The sequence below is a fragment of the Monodelphis domestica genome, chromosome 5, assembly GCF_027887165.1.
Source record: "Monodelphis domestica isolate mMonDom1 chromosome 5, mMonDom1.pri, whole genome shotgun sequence".
Taxonomy (NCBI): domain Eukaryota; kingdom Metazoa; phylum Chordata; class Mammalia; order Didelphimorphia; family Didelphidae; genus Monodelphis; species Monodelphis domestica.
Window position 1 is genome coordinate 326,460,730 of NC_077231.1, and position 17,689 is coordinate 326,478,418.

Below are 17,689 nucleotides of genomic sequence, written 5' to 3' on the forward strand. Positions count from 1 at the left end.
TGCTCCTCTCCAGCCAACCCGAGATAAGCCCAGACCAGACACCAGACACAGTTCAGAGGGCCTCTCCCGGGCGGGCAGCTCCGGGGCTTGGGCTCTGGGAGGGGACAGCATGAGGCTCGCTCTCCCTCGTGGCCTGGGGACCGCAGAGAGCACACGCTGTCATCAGCGGGCCTTGCTGTCCCCCCCCCCCAGCTCCAAGGCGGGGCTGCTGGCCCCCCACCATGGCAGTCCCTGGGGGCTTCCTGGAGCTCTACCCTGGGGTGGGGGGGCAGCGTCTAGACCTGCCCTGGTGTAGACCTGAGAATAGCAACAGTGGCTGCTATGGGCCAGGGATCCTCCTAACAGCTCCCAGAGGTAGAGGCGGCCAGCCGCTGTGCCAGAGCTGCCCCATGTCCAGGCCCTCCCCGGCCTTTGCGCGAGGGCGAGGACGGGAAAGAGGGGCCCAGAGGGAGAGGCAGAGGCAGAGCCTGCCAGAGCCCCTGAGGGAGCGCTGGATGGGGAGGGGGAGAGGCGGAAGCCTGCCCCGGCCTTGCCCTCCCTCAGCACCTGGCTGGCGCCTCTCTCCGGGGCCAGGTGGGAGGATGCTGAGGGTGCCCCATAGAAGCAGCACCCGGGAGGGGCGAGTGCTGCCCTTCCCAAGGCTCCAGGAGACGGCTGCCCCGCCCCCCACCTCCCGGGGCCCCCTGAGGGTCTCCATCGTCAGCCAGGAGAGTCAGGCGAGCTCCCGAGCTGGAGCTGGGTGGGAATCCTGCTGCCGCCACTGGAAACGCCCTAAAAAACTAGAAACTAATGTCTGGTTGCCGAGGTGGTGGGGTGGTGGGTGCAGTTGACCACGAAGGAAACGGAGGCCAGCGGAGGTTCCGCGACAGGATCTTGGCGCCTCCAGGGCAGCCCCGGGCACTGGCCGGAGAGGAGAAGCCCCTGCCCAGTCCGGATGGGGGACGCGGGGAGGCAGCAGGGAAGGGGGAAGGCCGGGGAGCTCAATCCTGCCCTCGCGCCGGGCTCCTCGGGCTTCCTCTCAGCCATTTCCCTCCCTGGAGGTCTCGGCGCCCAGCGAGGGAGGAGCCTGAGGAGACGCCGCGCGCCGCCGGCGGTGATTTGGCCCGGAGGCTGGGGGCGGGGCGGGGCGTGTCCCTCGTGCCACGGCGAGCCAGTCGCGGTGGTTTCCGACTGGCCAGACTTCGGGCCGAGGCCCGGCTGCGGTGGCTCCGCTCAGGTCCTCGGGAGCGCGCGTGCCGGGACAGAGCAGACACGGCCCGGTGCCGCGCGTCCTGGCTGCGGGTGGACGGGGCTGCAGAGGGACAGCCTGGCGGGGCTCCCACTGGCCGGAGGCCCCGGCGGAACCCCCTGACGTCAGCCTGCGCTGCCCATTCCCAGACAGCTGCTGCCCCTCGGACCCCCGGATCTTCTTCGGGAGCCGCGGTGCCTTCGCTGTGCAGAACGGCCTGAGTGGCCTGCGGCCTCCCTTTTCAATGTGTCTCTGGGCCCTTCAGGAAACACCCCGAGAAAGGGCAGCGGCGGGCGGAGACCCGACCTTCGGGCTTCTGCCTGGGCCAGGCGCCCCCTCCCCAGCCTCCCCCCGAAAATGCCTGCCAGCCCGAACCCCGCCCCGGGCTAGCTCGGGGGTGGGCCGATTCCAGCTGAAGAGCGGCTCTTTCCGGGCCTCCAGACCACCCCCAAGATGGCCCTCTCCAGTTGGGTCCAAGGCGTGGAGAGTTTTAAGTCCTCGGTAACCCGATGAACCATTCGGGACTTTTCTTCCTGGAGGCCAGCCACGGCGGCTCCTGGTCGCTTCACAACCCAGATGGAGAATGTCAGCCGCTAAGATGGCGCCCCAAGAGGCCTGTTTAAACGGGCCCGCTCCCCCCCCCCCCCTCCACACTCGATTCTGCCCGGGCTCCGGGGCCCAGTTTCCTCCGCCTAGAAGGGAGTCGGATGGCCGAGGTCCCCTGGAGAACGGGGAGAAGGACGTCCCCCAAACTGGCCCGAGAGCCGGGGAAGAAGCTCGGTGGCCGTGGAGCCTGGAAGGTCTGACAGCGCCTGGTTATGGGGGCTTCACGTTGCCTCCCTTTGGGTGGCCTCAGTCTCCTCGTCTGTAAGCAGCACAGAGGGCTGCCGGCAGTGGGCTCTCTGTCTCCCTCCAGGCAGCAGGGATCGCGCCCACTCCCGCTCCAATCTGCTCCAGCTATAGCCTGCCTCTTGACCCCTGGGCCTGCCCGCTCCCGTTTCCATGGGTCGAGAGCTGTTCCTCCGGCCCCAGGACGTCCCGGGCCTCTGGCGGGGCCCTTCCCAGTGGCCGGGCCTTCAAAGACCACTGACCGCCCGCCAGCTCAGGGGGGAAGCGGTGAGGGGCGAGCAGGGAGCCGCAGCCCTCCTTTGGCCCAAGTGCCCCATTAGAAGCCCGGCCACACTCGGCACTCCCACCCAACTAAAGGCTCAAGGGGAGGACCGCTGGCCGCCATCCTGGGCTCCCCCCAAGCCTGTCTGAGAGTAATGTAAGGAGGAGAGTCTCAGGTGCGAATCAGAGGGCTAATGACGGTCATCGCTGCTAGCAAATATTCGGCCAACTGGCTGGGTTTGCCAACAGAGACTCACTAATTGGTTACTTCTGACCCTTTGGCCTCTGGTCACCTCCCTGGCTGGAGCAGAAACAAGAGGGAGAGATCCCCGTGGCTCCGTGATGGCGGATCCCCGGGAAATGGCCCGTCCTTCAGGGTCCGCGGAATGCCTGCTGCCAGAGGCCACCGCCACAGAGCCATCCCAGGAGGCCCCCCAGCCACGGCGTGTGAAGGGCCGACGTGAGGCGTCCAGAGCCGGCCCTCAAAAACAGAAGAGGCCTGGCGGCGTGGAAGGATCTTTATTAAGGGAAGACACACAGACACATGCTGGAGGGGCCCAGACCCCTCAGGACAATGTGCACTCGCTAGCCCTAAGGAGTGCTGGAGCAGAGGGGGACAGAGGGGCCTAGAGGGGGGCAGAGAGGGGCAGAGGGGGACAGAGGGGGACAGAGAGGGGCAGAGGGGGGCAGAGAGGGGCAGAGAGGGGCAGAGGGGGGCAGAGGGGGGCAGAGGGGGGGCAGAGGGGGACAGAGGGGGACAGAGAGGGGCAGAGGGGGGCAGAGAGGGGCAGAGAGGGGCAGAGGGGGGCAGAGGGCGGGGGGCAGAGGGGGGCAGAGGGGGACAGAGAGGGGCAGAGGGGGGTAGAGGGGGACAGAGGGGCAGAGGGGGGCAAAGGGGGACAGAGGGGGACAGAGAGGGGCAGAGGGGGGCAGAGGGGGACAGAGAGGGGGCATGGGGGAACCCAGAGGCAGGATGTCTGAGCAAGGGCTGACCACAAGGTAGCTATAGATGGTCTGTGGCAGCAGCCCAGCAAGGCCGGCTGGCTGGGGAACACTGGGGGCCTCTGGGTGGCTTTCCCGCAAACAGGTTATGGGTGTCCGGGGTCCCTGTACACTAAGGTAGCTGGGGAAGCATACAGTTAGTTTCAGGAGCATCTCACTAGCAGACCAGCAATAGTTCAAGGGTAAAAGCTGCCCAAACAAGCAGCTGCCGCCCCCAGAAGCCCCCGCTTCATGGCCACAGCGCAGGAGAGTCCCATCGAGGAGGCTCTAGGCCTGGGGCTTGGCTGGGTCCCCCATACTGAACTGCCGATTGGGCTTGGTGGCCTCCTGCATGAGCTCCTGCAGCTGGCCGATCTGCTCCTCGTTGAAGTGGGTCCAGCTGCTCCTCGGTGAGGCGGGCTCCCCAGCGGCGTCCCCGCGGCTCCACTCGTCTGCTGCTGGAGCGCTGCTGCGTACCTCTGGGAGAGAGCAAGGAGGGTGAGCCTGTTGGGGAGGCCCCCAGATGAGTGGCCTGAATCCCCACCCTTTGACAAAGAATGCTGCCGGGAGCCTGGGGCTTCCTCCCCCTGGCAGCCCAGCTCCAGGGCTACCCTTGCGGCCCCGGAGGTTAGGACCGGTCCAAGGGGAGTCGTCCTCTTCCCAGACCCACAGACTTAGGGCTGGGAGGGACCTCCGGGACCCTTTGAGGCTGCAAAGTCCTCAACTTACAGAGAAGATTTGGGCCTTAATCCCCCAATAAGCACCGATTGAGAGCCGTCAGGGGCAGCAAGACGGCTCAGGGGAGAGAGGGTCAGGCCCGGGGAGGTCCTGGGTTCTCGTCTGGCCCCAGACACTTCCTAGCTGGGGGACTCTGGGCACGTCCCTCCCCCTGCCCAGCCCTCCTGCTCTTCTGCCTCAAGTCTGAGACGGAAGGGAAGGGCATTTAAAGAAAGAAAAGAAGCAGGACGAAGAGAGCCGATTCCAAGCCAGGAACTATAACAATAACCTAAAAACGAGATTTTTCAGACTATCGGGCCTCCCACTCCCCCTGTGCCCCCAAAGCCCTCGTCCCTTGACAGGAAAACATTTCTCCGATTATCCTTTGGTGGAGGAAAACGTACATAGGAAAAATGAAGAGGGTGAAAGAAGCTTGTCTCGGTCTGGATTGCGACTCGGCTCTTTTTCTCCGGAAGCAGACGGCGCTTTTTGCCTGAGTTCTTTGGGACAGTTTCGGAGCATCGTCCGATGTGGCTGAGAACAGCCGCGGCACTCCCGGTTGTTCATCGGACAGTCTTCCTGTCGCTCTGCTTCGGTTCCTGGAAGTCTCCCGGCCTCCCCGAGCTCCTCCTGCTCGCCCCTCTCTTCCACACAATGGGATTCTGCTGCAGTCCTAGACGATAGCTTTCTCAGCCATTCCCCACTTTCCAAACCTTTGCCCCAAGAAGAGCCGCTCCAAACATCTTTGTACATCGAGGTGCCCCCTCTTTTTGGTTCTCTTTGGGCCGCAAACCTAGTCACGGCGTCATGGGGTCGCAGGCTCCGTCCTCTTGGATACCCCCCAGTCACAGTGGAGTGCGGCAGCTCTCAAATCCGGTCCTTCTCTCCTTGGCAGGTTCCTCTGTGTTTCCAACAGAGCCGGTTTTTTCTCCTCCTAAGACAGGAACGTTTTCTTCCTCAAGGCCTTCGGCTTCCATTGGGAGGAAAGCGCCACAATGAGAGGCCTGCAGAACGTCCTCCTTTGGATTAAAGGTCTGAAGCCCTTCCTCAACAGCAGGAGCATCTCCCACAGAAGGGAAGGCCCAGCCCGGTCCTACTCGCTGTAACTGGCGCGTCGATGGAGAGTGGCGCCAGGCCTTCCAAGCCTGGTGGCCGGAGAGCTAAGCTCGAGACAGAGAAGCTGTCAACAAGACTGAATCCATAGTAGGGAGTGCAGTGGTGACCACCGACAATGGACAGGAAGACAGGCTGCTCCATTCCGCCTCGGTTCCTGTTCTCTCTGCCAAGGAGAAAGACTTTGAACGGGACAGGAGAAAATATAGATGGCGAATGCACAGAGCAGGGACCTGCCCTCCTTGAGGAGCACCAGTATCTGCTGGGCTGCTGGCAGGGTCAGAGAAAAGGGCGCACGGGGCAGGGAGCGGCCCTGCCTGGACCAAGGTCCCCACTGCCCTCGTTTTCCAAAAAAGGAAATAGAATGGAGACTCCTGAGGTCTTCCCTTTCTCTGGCAGCATTTCAGAGTATCCGTAAAGAGACGGCTGGTGAGTGGTGATCCCCAAGAGCCGGCATCGCATCATCTAGAGCTAACTTTGCTCTCCTTCTCCCACAGGCCTCCCTTCCACGGGTAGATCAAGAGGCGATTCCAGAAATGCTGACTTGCCCCAAAGCATCTTGTGGGAAAGATGGAAAGACGTGGCTTAGAGCCACCTCAACAGACAGACCCCGGCTGGTCAACGGCTGCCACAAAAGGCCTTTGGCGCCATGTTGACTTGGAAGGATGTCGCCATAGAGAGCCCCTGACTTGGGTAGTCATGGCCAGCTCCTGGGTCAGAGCTCAGATGACGCAAAGCTGTAAGGGTCCAGCTGGATCTAGGAAGAGCCCAAGAGGGCTGGCACATGCAGTCAACCCTGCCAACATTAGGTGGGGAGATGAGCTCTGACATCCATTAGAGGAGAATAATGGACTTCAAGCTCAAGAGAAGGCAACAGCTGAACAAACCAGAAACTCCCCACAATGTCACACTCCTGGAAGAGAGGCCTGGTGTAGAGGAAGCCACTGTGTCTATCCTGGGCCAGACGGTGTAGATGGGCCACTGATAAGCTGGGGAAGTCCAGGCAATGGAAGGACTTCGGAAGGAACTGGGCAGGGTTAGTCTGGCCAAGAGAAGACTCAAGGGGGACCCAAGCATTGTCCTCTGGCATGTGAAGGGTGGAGTCTCTAGGCTCAGCCCTCAAGGGCTCAACTAGGGAGAGGGCTGGAGCTGAGAAAAGGCAAACTTGGGCTTGATAAGGAAGCAAAAACAAACCCATCCTTAACACTCGAGTGTCAGATGTGGAATGGTGAGGGAGAATGGGGTGAGGGTGGGGGAAGAAAAGAGACAGACAGACAGAGACAGACAGACAGAGAGAGACAGAGACAGAGTCAGAGAGACAGACAGAGAGACAGAGTGAGACAGACAGAGAGACAGAGTCAGAGATGCAGAGACAGAGAGACAGAGGGAGAAGAGAGACAGAGAGGGAGGGAGAAGAGAGACAGACAGAGAGACAGACAGAGACAGAGGGAGAAGAGAGAATGGGAGGGGAGAAGGGAAGGCGGGAGGGAGGGAAGGAAGAAAGGAGCTCTGAAGGGAGGAAAGGAGAAAGGGAGGGAGGGAGAAGATCTTCAGTAAAGAGAGGTCTGGGAACCCACCTGCCAGAGGTAGTGGCAGGAATTCTCTTCCTTCTCCAGCCTACAAAGGAGCTATTCTAATCCAGAACAAACGTTTTGCAAGGCTGAGGGAAGATTTTCCTTGGTGCATTTTAGTTCTCAGGGTTCTGAAATGTTACTTCTGCCTTCACTTGCTTGTCTAACTTGATGATGTTTTCTTCTTTTTGATTTCCTGATGCACTGGGCTTTGAGGGCCAAACCAGTAGGAACAAAGAGCTTGGTAAAATCCAACTGCCTTGAATCAGCCTTTCTATGGATGCCTGTGTGTTCACATTCTAATTACTGGACATGGACAGGTACCCAAATAGAAGGCTGACTGTGGGGAGGGCCAGAAGGTGATCTTGATCTCACAGAAATACCAACGAGCACAATGATGAAGCCTCTGCTGCGCAGCCTAGGGTAGGATGCCAGTAGGTGGACAAATCCCAGTTCCAGGTCTTCTCTGCCATGTCCTTCCTGACTTTCCACCTCAAGCCTGTAATTCTTCTAGAACATCCCTACCTGCATGACTCACCCTGAAATTCAGCTCCATTTCTGCTCCACCTCCACCCCCCTGCAGCAGCTGCTTCCTCCCTGTCATTTCTGTCAGTGATGACATCATTCTCTCAGTCATCTGGGTTCAAAAGCTTGAAGTTACCCTGGATACCTCCACCACTGACTTGGCCAGTCATCTGCTTCCTCATCTACTGTTACTGCCCTGGGCCTGGCCTTCATGCCAGGACTATTTATCCATCAATTAATCAATCAACAACATGTAAGGCACTGTGCTAAGTGCTGCGATCAAAGAGAGATTGAAAGACTTCCTGGCCTCAGGTAGCTCACAAATGAATACACATCAAGAAGCTGGTGAAACGGGAAATCATGACAGAGGAGAGGCACTAGGATGAAGAACGGTTGAGATAGGTCTTCCATAGTCTGGCCATAGCCTCTTTCCTAAGGGGCATCCAGGCCCTCCTACACACCCATTGCTAATTTACTCTCCCCAAGTGCAGTGCAAAGCACAAAGGTCATGCAAGTGACCCTCCTACTCCCAAACTTGGCTCTCCTCTGCAGTCTCAATGCCAGACTCCTTGGACTTGCCCTCAAGGCCCTCCATCCTCTGGCCCCCATCTCCCTCAGTCCCTAGGATGATGTGAATTCTACATCTCCAGGAACTTGGATTCTTGGTTGTCTCATCAGATGCCTGGATTCTCGGGCCCAGGGTGTCTCTCTCCCCACTTGCATTCTCCCATGCTCACCCATAAAGCAATCCTTAGGGTGTTCCACGAGTCTAGCTAAATCTGGGCCAATGGCTGGGCAAAGTGGACATCTTCCTGGGGTAAAACATAGTGGAGGGTCCTTCATAGAGGAGGCCAAGCCTAGAGTGTGTGTGTGTGTGTGGGGGGGAATACATATGGAGGGGAAGGGGAGAAAGGTGCCATTTTTAGCCACTATTGTTCTTTGAGGGGAAGAAGAGGGGACGTTCCAAACCTTAGCTTCCCATGCTAATGTGCTAAGCCCGTCTGCAACTGCCCATCCCCGCCCCACCCAACAGCCCCTTCCCTACCGCTGTACTCTAAAATCCACAGACCCCAGGAGGCTCTCTGACTCCCAAAGCGGAAGCCATGCGTGGGTTTGGGGGATTCGCTATGAGGATGTCAGAATCAGGAGTTCGGACACAAATGGTAACTTGCTGGGATTTAATTAAGTTTCACTCTGTTATGATCAAGGAAAAGCTGTCCAGTGAGACAAAACACTCAAGAATAGTTAATCATGCAAATACCGAGTGGGAAAAAGCGTTTTCAAAAACTGCAAATTTCCACGAAGGCAACAGTAATTCCAAGTTATTAACATCATCCATCTCGATTCTCCCTCCCAAAGTGATCGTAACTTCCCAAAGATGGGCAAGAGAGAAACATCCTACCTGATGTTCCCGTAGTTGGGTCAGGCCATGTCTGAGGCCAAAGGCATACTGGGGAAAACACTGAGAGAACATTAAGGTCGCTCGCTGGGCATCGAACTGTTATTGTAAGTCATAGATCACTAGCCTGGCAGGACTGCAGGTCCTCTGAAAACAACTCTCAGGGGCTGTCGAGCTCACGCGTTGGGGCAGCCCCCAAAGCCCCCAAGAACAAGGAGGGTCAGACAGATCCACTGGCCCTGCCCTCCCGGGGACTCTGCTCCTCTCTGGAGGGCATCCAAGAGAGTAAAGGAGGGAATTTCAGAGCTGATGTGAACTTGCAGAAGAACGAGTTTCTGGAGGAAATAATGAAAGTCAGGTGAGTGGCCAGGCGGGGATCCACCTCCCTTCCAAGTCACCCCAACTCCGTAGTCCTCAGCAGCCCCCGGCCCTCAGCCTTTGTCTCCCTCTGCCTGGGGAGGGTAGAGTGAAGCTGCAGGGTTCCATTGTGCCTCTAGCGGGGTACCCTTCCTCCCTTGTTTCCTTTTATATGCTGCTTTCCCCATGAGATTGGGAGCTCGTTAAGGGCAGAGATCATGTGTTGTCTCACCCTGTACCCCAGTACTTCAAACAATGCCTAGCACATAGTAGGCACTTAACACATGTTTATGGACTGGCCGACTGAAAACCACTGCTACGATCAGCCAGGCTCCGGGGAGGTACTCAAAGAATGACCACAGATTTTGTTTGTTTGCCATCAGCAAAACTAAGGATTCCGGTTCATTTTAGGGGGCTGACCTCAAGCTTGGCCTATTCCCCATCTAGTGGGACCTGAAGTTTTCTTAAATGAGAGGACTCGGCAGTCTAGGGACGGGGACGGGGACGGGAAACGAAGATCTCCATCGATGGAGAACTGACCGGACGAGCTCTGGCAGTACAGAGAGCACGACAAGTGCACCGAAGTGGGGACACATGCAAAGTGAGGGCAGCAGGCCGGGAAAGCGATAGCCGCCATGACTCCGGAGAGGGCCAACCAGCAGGGAGAACTGGCTGGATGGGGACCAGACTAAAGGCCGGGGAATGGCTTAGGCTGCAGAAGGCAGGCTCGGGGGAGAAGCAGATGCTTTCTTCAACGATGTGAAGAGCTATCATGAGAAAGAGGGATGGAGTTTGCTGCCTCTGGTCCCAGAAGGCAAAACCAGAGAGTGCCAGAGATGAATGGAGGTCATTCTACCAACTAGGACTACCCAACAACGGAATGAGAGAGACAGGGAGACAGAGACAGACAGAGACAGAGAGACAGACAGGGAGATAGAGAGACAGACAGAGACAGAAAGAGAGAGAGAGACAGAGAGACAGAGACAGGGAGACAGAGACATAAAGAGAGACAGAGACAGTGGGAGGGAGAGACAGAGAGAGACAGAAAGACAGACAGAGATATAGAGACATAAAGAGAGAGAGACATAAAGAGAGAGAGAGTGGGAGGGAGAGACAGAGAGAGAAACAGAGAGAGGGAGAGACAAAGAGAGAGACAGAGTCAGAGACAGAGAGAGGGAGAGAGAGAGACAGGGAGACAGAGAGACAGACAGAGACAGAGATATAGAGACAGAAAGAGAGAGAGACAGAAAGAGAGAGAGAGAGAGAGACAGAAAGAAAAGAGAAAGAAAGAAAAGAGAAAGAAAGAAAGAAAGAAAGAAAGAAAGAAGAAAGAAAGAAAGAAAGAAAGAAAGAAAGAAAGAAAGAAAGAAAGAAAGAAAGAAAGAAAGAAAGAAAAGAGGAAGAAAGAAAGAAAAGAGGAAGAAAGAAAGAAAAGAGGAAGAAAGAAAGAGAGAGAGAGAAAGAGAGAGAGAGAGAGAGAGAGAGAGAGAGAGAGAGAGAGAGAGAGAGAGAGAGAGAGAGAGAGAGCACAACCATGGGCTTTTTTTTTTGTTTTTAAACCCTTACCTTCTGTCTTAGAATCAATACTGTGTATTGGTTCTAAGGCAGGAGAGTGGTAAGGGCTAGGCAATGGGAGTTAAATGACCTACCCAGGGTCACACAGCTAGGAAGTGTCTGAGGCCAGATGTGAACCCAGGACCTCCCTTCTCTAGGCCTGGCTCTCCATCCACTGAGCTACCCAGCTGCCCCCACCATGGGCTTTTTTGCTTAGAGTCCTCAGTGATCTGGGAAGAGCCTGCTCTCAACAGAATTATGAGATGGAATTGCCAAGGCCTTCAGGGTTTGCGTGTTAGGGAAATGGTGACAGAGGTGCATCCTCCTCATTGGCAGGCTTGGCAAAGAAAGGAAGGAAGGAATGATGGCAGCATAGGAGTAACAGGACCAAGGGAAGGTTCTAGAGTTTTGTGTTTGGGATAAGGGAATTGTCAAAGTGCAGCTCAGAACTCCATTTTAGGAAGGCAAAATGGAACCCTCTGATGAAGGGTAACCAGGGTGGGGAGGGGCCTGCAGACCACTGGGCATTTCTATAGCATTATTAAGGCTTTCAAAGAGATTCCCCTGCCTTTTCTCGTTCGCTTCTTACAACACTGCAGGCCACGCAAGAAAAGAGAAAATAAACTGGGAAAGGAGCAGACTTCACTGGGCTGAAGGGTTGAGGGCACAGATGCCCTCGAATGCCTGGAAATCAGATCTAGGGCAAGAGGTAATACACGCAGAGGCTGATCTTGGATCTGATAACTGGAATTGGACAGAACTGGGCTGAGCTCCCCCCAAACAGCCGCCGGAGAGTGGCCCTCCCAGGGACTTTGGGGTAGATGTGAGGTGGACTGGATGACCCGTGAGACGGCCTTCCAGATGCTCCTTCCTCTTCTAACCTCCCTTTTCCCTTTCACTCACTCTGACCTTTAATTGCCCCATCCTCATCCCCCTTGATCTTTCTGCAGCTTGTGGCACCGTTGGCCGAGCTAGACTCAAGCTAGAGCTTGACTGCCATGATTCTGGCATGTCCTGGTTCTCCTCCAACCATCTGACTGCTCCTTCTCAGTCAGCTTTGCTGGATCGCCTGGCACCTTCCCCTTCAGAGGAGCTGTCCTGGAAGGCTTTGTCCTCTTGGGTCTGCTCCCTTCTTTCCCTTGAATCTCTCGCCCTCAGGGATCTCCTCCAATGCCATGGGCCTAATTATTGTCTCTGTGCTAGACTGCCAAATTGATATCTGCACGTATTCTACCCAGCATAGCATGTACTACACTCCTTTAGGTCCTCCAAGGGCTAGCCAGCTGCCAGGGTCCTTCCTTCAGCTGGACACCTATCCATTTTCTTCCTATGTCTCTCTCTCTCTCTCTCTCTGTCTCTGTCTCTCTCTTTCTCTCTGTCTGTCTCTGTCTGTCTCTGTCTGTCTCTGTCTGTCTCTGTCTCTCTCTCTCTCTCTCTCTGTCTCTCTGTCTGTCTCTCTCTCTGTCTCTGTCTCTCTCTCTGTCTCTCTCTGTCTCTCTGTCTGTCTCTCTCTCTGTCTCTGTCTCTCTCTCTGTCTCTCTCTGTCTCTCTCTCTCTGTCTCTCTGTCTGTCTGTCTGTCTGTCTGTCTCTCTCTCTCTCTCTGTCTTTCTGTCTGTCTCTCTCTCTGTCTCTGTCTCTCTCTCTGTCTCTCTCTCTCTCTCTCTCTCTGTCTCTCTGTCTGTCTCTCTCTCTGTCTCTGTCTCTCTCTCTGTCTCTCTCTGTCTCTCTGTCTGTCTCTCTCTCTGTCTCTGTCTCTCTCTCTGTCTCTCTCTGTCTCTCTCTCTCTGTCTCTCTGTCTGTCTGTCTGTCTGTCTGTCTCTCTCTCTCTCTCTGTCTCTCTGTCTGTCTCTCTCTCTGTCTCTGTCTCTCTCTCTCTCTCTCTCTCTCTCTCTCTCTCTCTCTCTCTCTCTCTCTCCCTGTCTCTCTCTCTGTCTCTCTGTCTCTTTCTCTCTGTCTGTCTATCTCTGTTTCTCTCTTTGTCTCTCCTTCCCCCACCTCCCTCTTCTCCCGCCCCATGATGTCTCCCTGATAGAACATAAGCTCCTTGAGGCCCAGAGTTGTTGTTCTGTGTCTGCATCCTCACTGGCAAGCATGGTGCTGGCATGTAGGAGGCCCTGAATGCGCCTCAGGGATGGACTGATCCCCATGACGTGACGTGGGAGTGTGACAACATAGGCTCTAAGGTCTCTTCTGGCAAAGGAATCTGGGAGGATGTGATGAAAATAATGGGAAAACGTCCATTGCTTGGAGAACAGGGAGCTCATGGGCTCCCCCAGGGTCCCTCTGTCTAACAAAGGGCTAGAGTGGAGGCGTTGTTGGCCTGGGGCTCCCCTTGGCCCCTGAGACTGGTTTCCAAGCTCTGTGACCCTGGCCCAGGTGCCTGACAGGGCTCCCATTAACTGATCTCGAAGGCCCTCCTCAGCTCTACCCCTGTGATTCTGGGCCTGATTAAGGTGCATGAATTCTAGTGAAGCATCTCTGGGTAACGCAGTGAACAGGGCAGAGACATAAACACACACAAAAGAAGGGAGCTCAGGCCGGGGCAGGAATATGCAGGAAGAGGGGAGGAAGCTTCCTGGGGAGGCCAAGCCTGCAGCTAGGATGTGGAATCCTATGAAATGCAGACTGAAGAGAACTAAGGCTGGGCGGTGGGCAGAAGGGGATGGTGTGCTGGGGAGGGAGACACAAAGGGTTGGGCGCGACGTAAGAACAACCACCACAAGGCTAGACAGCTGGGGCAGAGGGATGGGGATGACGACTGAGTGCCTGCACACAGCCATTTTCTCTTGGAGCAAAAAGGGATCCAAGCAATAACCCAGCTTAAACTATCCTGCAAGAGAAAAGTAAACGGGGCCCAGCTAGAGCATCGTCCAGGTACGACCCTGGCCCAAGAGCATCCTCGCACGGATCCACCCGTAGGGAAAGTGGACCCTGGTCGTCGCCAGCCTCCACAGCCCCAGTGGGAGCCTGGGGGGACCGAAGGGAGCCTCTTCCTGCTCTCAGGGTCTGTCTCAGAGCCGCCCAGTGGAACCATAGCTGGCTGTGCACCAAAGAATAACAAGGAGAGCGAATTGTCCTCCAACCCTGCACAGAACAGAGCCAGGAAGGGCGCTCATGGCTGACAGTTATGGGCTCTTTGGGACGCGTTTGTGAGCCGGGAAGACAGGTGCTGTGGCCCATGACAATGCCGCTGGCCGCTGGCTGCAGGCCTTGAAGCACCGAGCAGGAAGGGAGCCCTCGTGACGCCATGGACCATGGCAGCGGCTCTGGGACTAGAGCAGAGGAGGGAAGGCCCCAGACACTGGGGGGCCGGGGCGGCGGGGGGTAAGGCCACCGGCCGGCTAGAAGCCCTGGGTGCGGACAAAGCAGCTGCTATCCTCGTGCGGATGGAACACTGAAGTGGAGATGCCCAGGGGCCATAGAAGATGGGGGCTGGAGCTAAGGAAAGAGCCTGGGATGGCTCAACAAGCCAACTGTGACCCGCGAAGAGAGGAGGGAAAGAGAGAAGAGCAGCCTCTGGCCCAGCCCCCTTCTCTTCCCCTCCACTCGTTGGTCTCCTTGGTCCCAGGCTCCCATCTTCCCCTCTAGGAAGGCAGTTCTCAGACAAGTCATCCTGCCCTGTGGCCTGGTATTTCTAACCACCAATCAGACACCTCCAACTGGATGTCCTGTGAACACCATGCCCCAAACAGCACTCGATCTTCCCCACTGAACCCTCCTTTCTGCCCACCTTCCCTGGTACAGCCTACCTGCAGGCTCGCCACCCAGGTGGTATCCCCGACTCCCCCCAACCCTCCCCTGTTGTATCTAATCTAATGGACCATCAAGCTGGGCCCATCAGTGCGGCAGCTCTCAAATCCGGTCCTTGTCCCCTGGGCAAGGCCATATTTCTCCACCAGACCACAGCTGTCTCCTTCCTCATGCCTCTCCCCAGTGCATCCTCCCCTCAGCTCTCCAGCTCTTCTTCCTGAAATACAGTCTGGCCCAGCAGCCCCGACTCCATAAAGCCCAGCGGCTCTCAGGCACCAATACAGCCTCTGGCCTTTCCTCATGTGAGCTCCCTGCACACCCTTCCCATCTTCTTCGAGCTCGCGCCCCTCCACGCACTCCCTGGCCCCACCGCTGGCCTCTTGGCTGCTTCGCACACTCATCCCTCCATGTCCTTTCTCCAGGCGCTTCCGCAGACGGGATTCTTCCCCTTCCAGGCCTCCCGGCCTCCTGGCTCCCTTCACTCCTCAGCCAGACTCACTGTCTTTGAGAAGCCTGTCCCAGGCCCCCTCGACATATCTCTTAGACAGCATGCTTGTTTGGACAGGATCGCTCACGTTCTGGAGGTGCCTGGCACGCCGGGGGGCCGCCCTGACTGAAAGCATTCTCTGCCCGCAGAGGATTCTACCCTAACGGAGCGGATGAGGGCGCCCAGACGGATCCCCAAAGGCATGGACGCTGGTCTTGGGGTGAAGATCCCTAGCAAAGGCCCTGCAGGACACGGCGAGGACGGGGTGGTGTCTGAGTTGAATGCTGGGGAGCTCAGCTGGGAAAAGAATGCTACTGTTCAGAGGGAGCGAGACTCCGGAAAGGGATGAAAGAGAGGCCAAGCCAGGCCCTGGGCCCACAAGCCCACCCTCATCCCACTGAACCACCCTGATTAAGAGGGAGGGATCACAGCAGTTCCTCACAGATTCTAAAGAGAATTCAAATTATGCTGTGACAAAGGCCTCTGGGTTTCAATATTTCAGTAATGAATCCCTGATTATCATGCAAATAAGCAGGTTAGAGAAGTCTCCAGAGCAAAAATATATTTAGACCAAACTCCTGTATAATGAGAAATGCCTAAGGCTTCTGCAGTCTAAAAAAGAGGAGGGAGGGAGGGAGGGAGGGAGGGAGGGAGGAAGGGAGGGAGGGAGGGAGGGAGGAAGGAAGGAAGGAAGAAAGGAGGGAAGGAGGGAGGGAGGGAGGGAGGGAGGGAGGAAGGGAGGGAGGAAGGGAGGGAGGGAGGGAGGGAGGAAGGAAGGAAGGAAGGAAGGAAGGAAGGAAGGAAGGAAGGAAGGAAGGAAGGAAGGAAGGAAGGAAGGAAGGAAGGAAGGAAGGAAGGAAGGAAGGAAGGAAGGAAGGAAGGAAGGAAGGAAGGAAGGAAGGAAGGAAGGAGGGAGGGAGGGAGGGAGGGAGGGAGGGAGGAAGGAAGGAAGGGAGGGAGGGAGGGAGGGAAGAAAGGAGGGAGGAAAGGAAGGAAGGAAGGAAGGAAGGAAGGAAGGAAGGAAGGAAGGAAGGAAGGAAGGAAGGAAGGAAGGAAGGAAGGAAGGAAGGAAGGAAGGAAGGAAGGAAGGAAGGAAGGAAGGAAGGAAGGGAAGGACTTAATTGAAGAAAGATAATTTCAAACACACATTAGCATAGTAATAAAAAAATGAAGGAGAAAAAGACAGACAGACAGACAGACAGAGAAGGATGCTCCCTGCTCTTAAGGCCGCTGGGGAGACAAGCTTGGTCCCTAACATAAAACAGCCAGGGCCGGGGACAGCATGGGGTAGGAAGCCATCTCCTTCAATGGGTACATGACATGTGCTCCTAAAAGCCTGGGTGCCCCCCAGCACTGTACGGCTAGTTGGATGAACCAGTTCCTTCTCCCTGGATCTGAGAATCATTGCTCACACGTTCCCCAGTGCTCCTACTCATCTGGTTCTAGAACTGGAGGGACGATGCTCCAAGGATGCTGGGAAGACCACCATTTGGAAGAGGCATGAGCTCTGCTCTGTTCACCACAGACGCAGAACAAGGAACAAGTAAGTGTTGGGTGCTCCAAGAAGGCCAACGTAGGTTGGAGCTAGGGGAGCTCCACACAACCAGAGCTGTCCAAGAGAAGAGCCTCCATCAGGTATGTGGCAGAGGGGACTGTTCAGGACAGGCAGACTCCGCCTGGAATGAATGCTCGGCTCCCTGCTCTCCTGGGTCCTCTCTCTTCTCTGGCACCCCCCCCAAGCGTGGAAGGGCCGTATCCCCAGCCCAGTCCTTCGCTGAAGGACCTCTCGCACAAGCCCACCTGGCGGGCGGACGTGAAGGATCTGCAGAAGAGCCTCGGTCCTGGGGCAGCCTTCCTCTCTCCCTCCCTGGGCTCTGCCAAGCACAGACAGGAAGCTTTCCCCCTTCCCTGGCCCCTCTCCTGGCTTACCTTGGGTCTCTCGAGACTGGGGAGAGGTGACGGAGGCCTCACTACTGTGCAGGGGCCCTGCCGGGGGTTAATGAACAAATGGGAGCATTACTCTATGAGGACAAAGGCGCGCCGCGTGGCTAAGGCAGCCCGTGCGCCATCTGAACGTGCCAAACAAAGGCGTAAGACAAAGGAGCCCGCCCGCCCGCTCTAAAGTGCTCCTTTGCTCGGCAATTAAAGCCATTACGTGTCACTGGGAGCCTGGGCTGCGGGGCTCATTTGGTTAATGCACCTCACATCCTTTCTTACACTTGGAACAAAAGTCTCCCAGAGTCAATCAAAGACGGTGGGTATTTTTAAGCCTCCCTGTTAGAAATGGCCCCTTGTGCTCCTTCCTGCCGTACCCATCCCTGTGCCAACGAAGATGTTTCCGCCATTTTGGTCCCCAGGCATGGCCGCCCCATTGGCGCCCCTCATCCCTGCCCTGCAGCCCTGCCGCAACTTGTTTTTACAAAGGAAAAAAGGGCTCTGCCATTCCCTACAGAATTGGGAGGAAATTTGTCTCCTGAGGCTCCCCGGCGCCCTCCTCGGGTGTTTCTCAAGTGCCCGGCTGGGGTGCCTGGCTTGGCACGGACCTCCCCTCACCATCTCCTCAGCTCTCTCAAAGGGGTGAGCTGTTTCCCCGAGGAACTGACTCTGGGGAGCTGCCTGAGCTACCTGAGGGCCCCTGGAATCAGGCCCGATGGGGCTCTGCCTCCCCAGCGTCTCTCCCCGGTCTGAGATTGTGGGGCTCCTCCGTGTCTCCTCTCCAAATCAGGGCCCCGTGAGCCCCAGGCCCTGTGCGGTCTGCTAGCATCTGGGGAGGGATGGCCTATGGAGGGCGAGGAGTCAAGAGGAGAATCTGAGCAGATGAAGGCCAAAGAAGGGGGAGGAGAAGACCCCAGAGCTGCGCTGGGAGGGGAGGCGAGGGCTGAGGCTCATCCTTCCT

General features: G+C 56.7%; 1 protein-coding gene across 1 annotated transcript in view; it reads right to left on the bottom strand.

Annotated features, from left to right (window-relative positions):
• Window positions 1-2,842: 2,842 nt before the first annotated feature.
• SDHAF3 (succinate dehydrogenase complex assembly factor 3) overlaps window positions 2,843-17,689 on the bottom strand; it is a 34,933-nt gene continuing 20,086 nt past the window's right edge. The window contains exon 2 of the mRNA XM_007506054.3: window positions 2,843-3,798. Coding sequence (XP_007506116.2) covers window positions 3,517-3,798 — 282 coding nt within the window. The 3' untranslated portion in view covers window positions 2,843-3,516. The remainder of the gene's footprint in view (window positions 3,799-17,689) is intronic.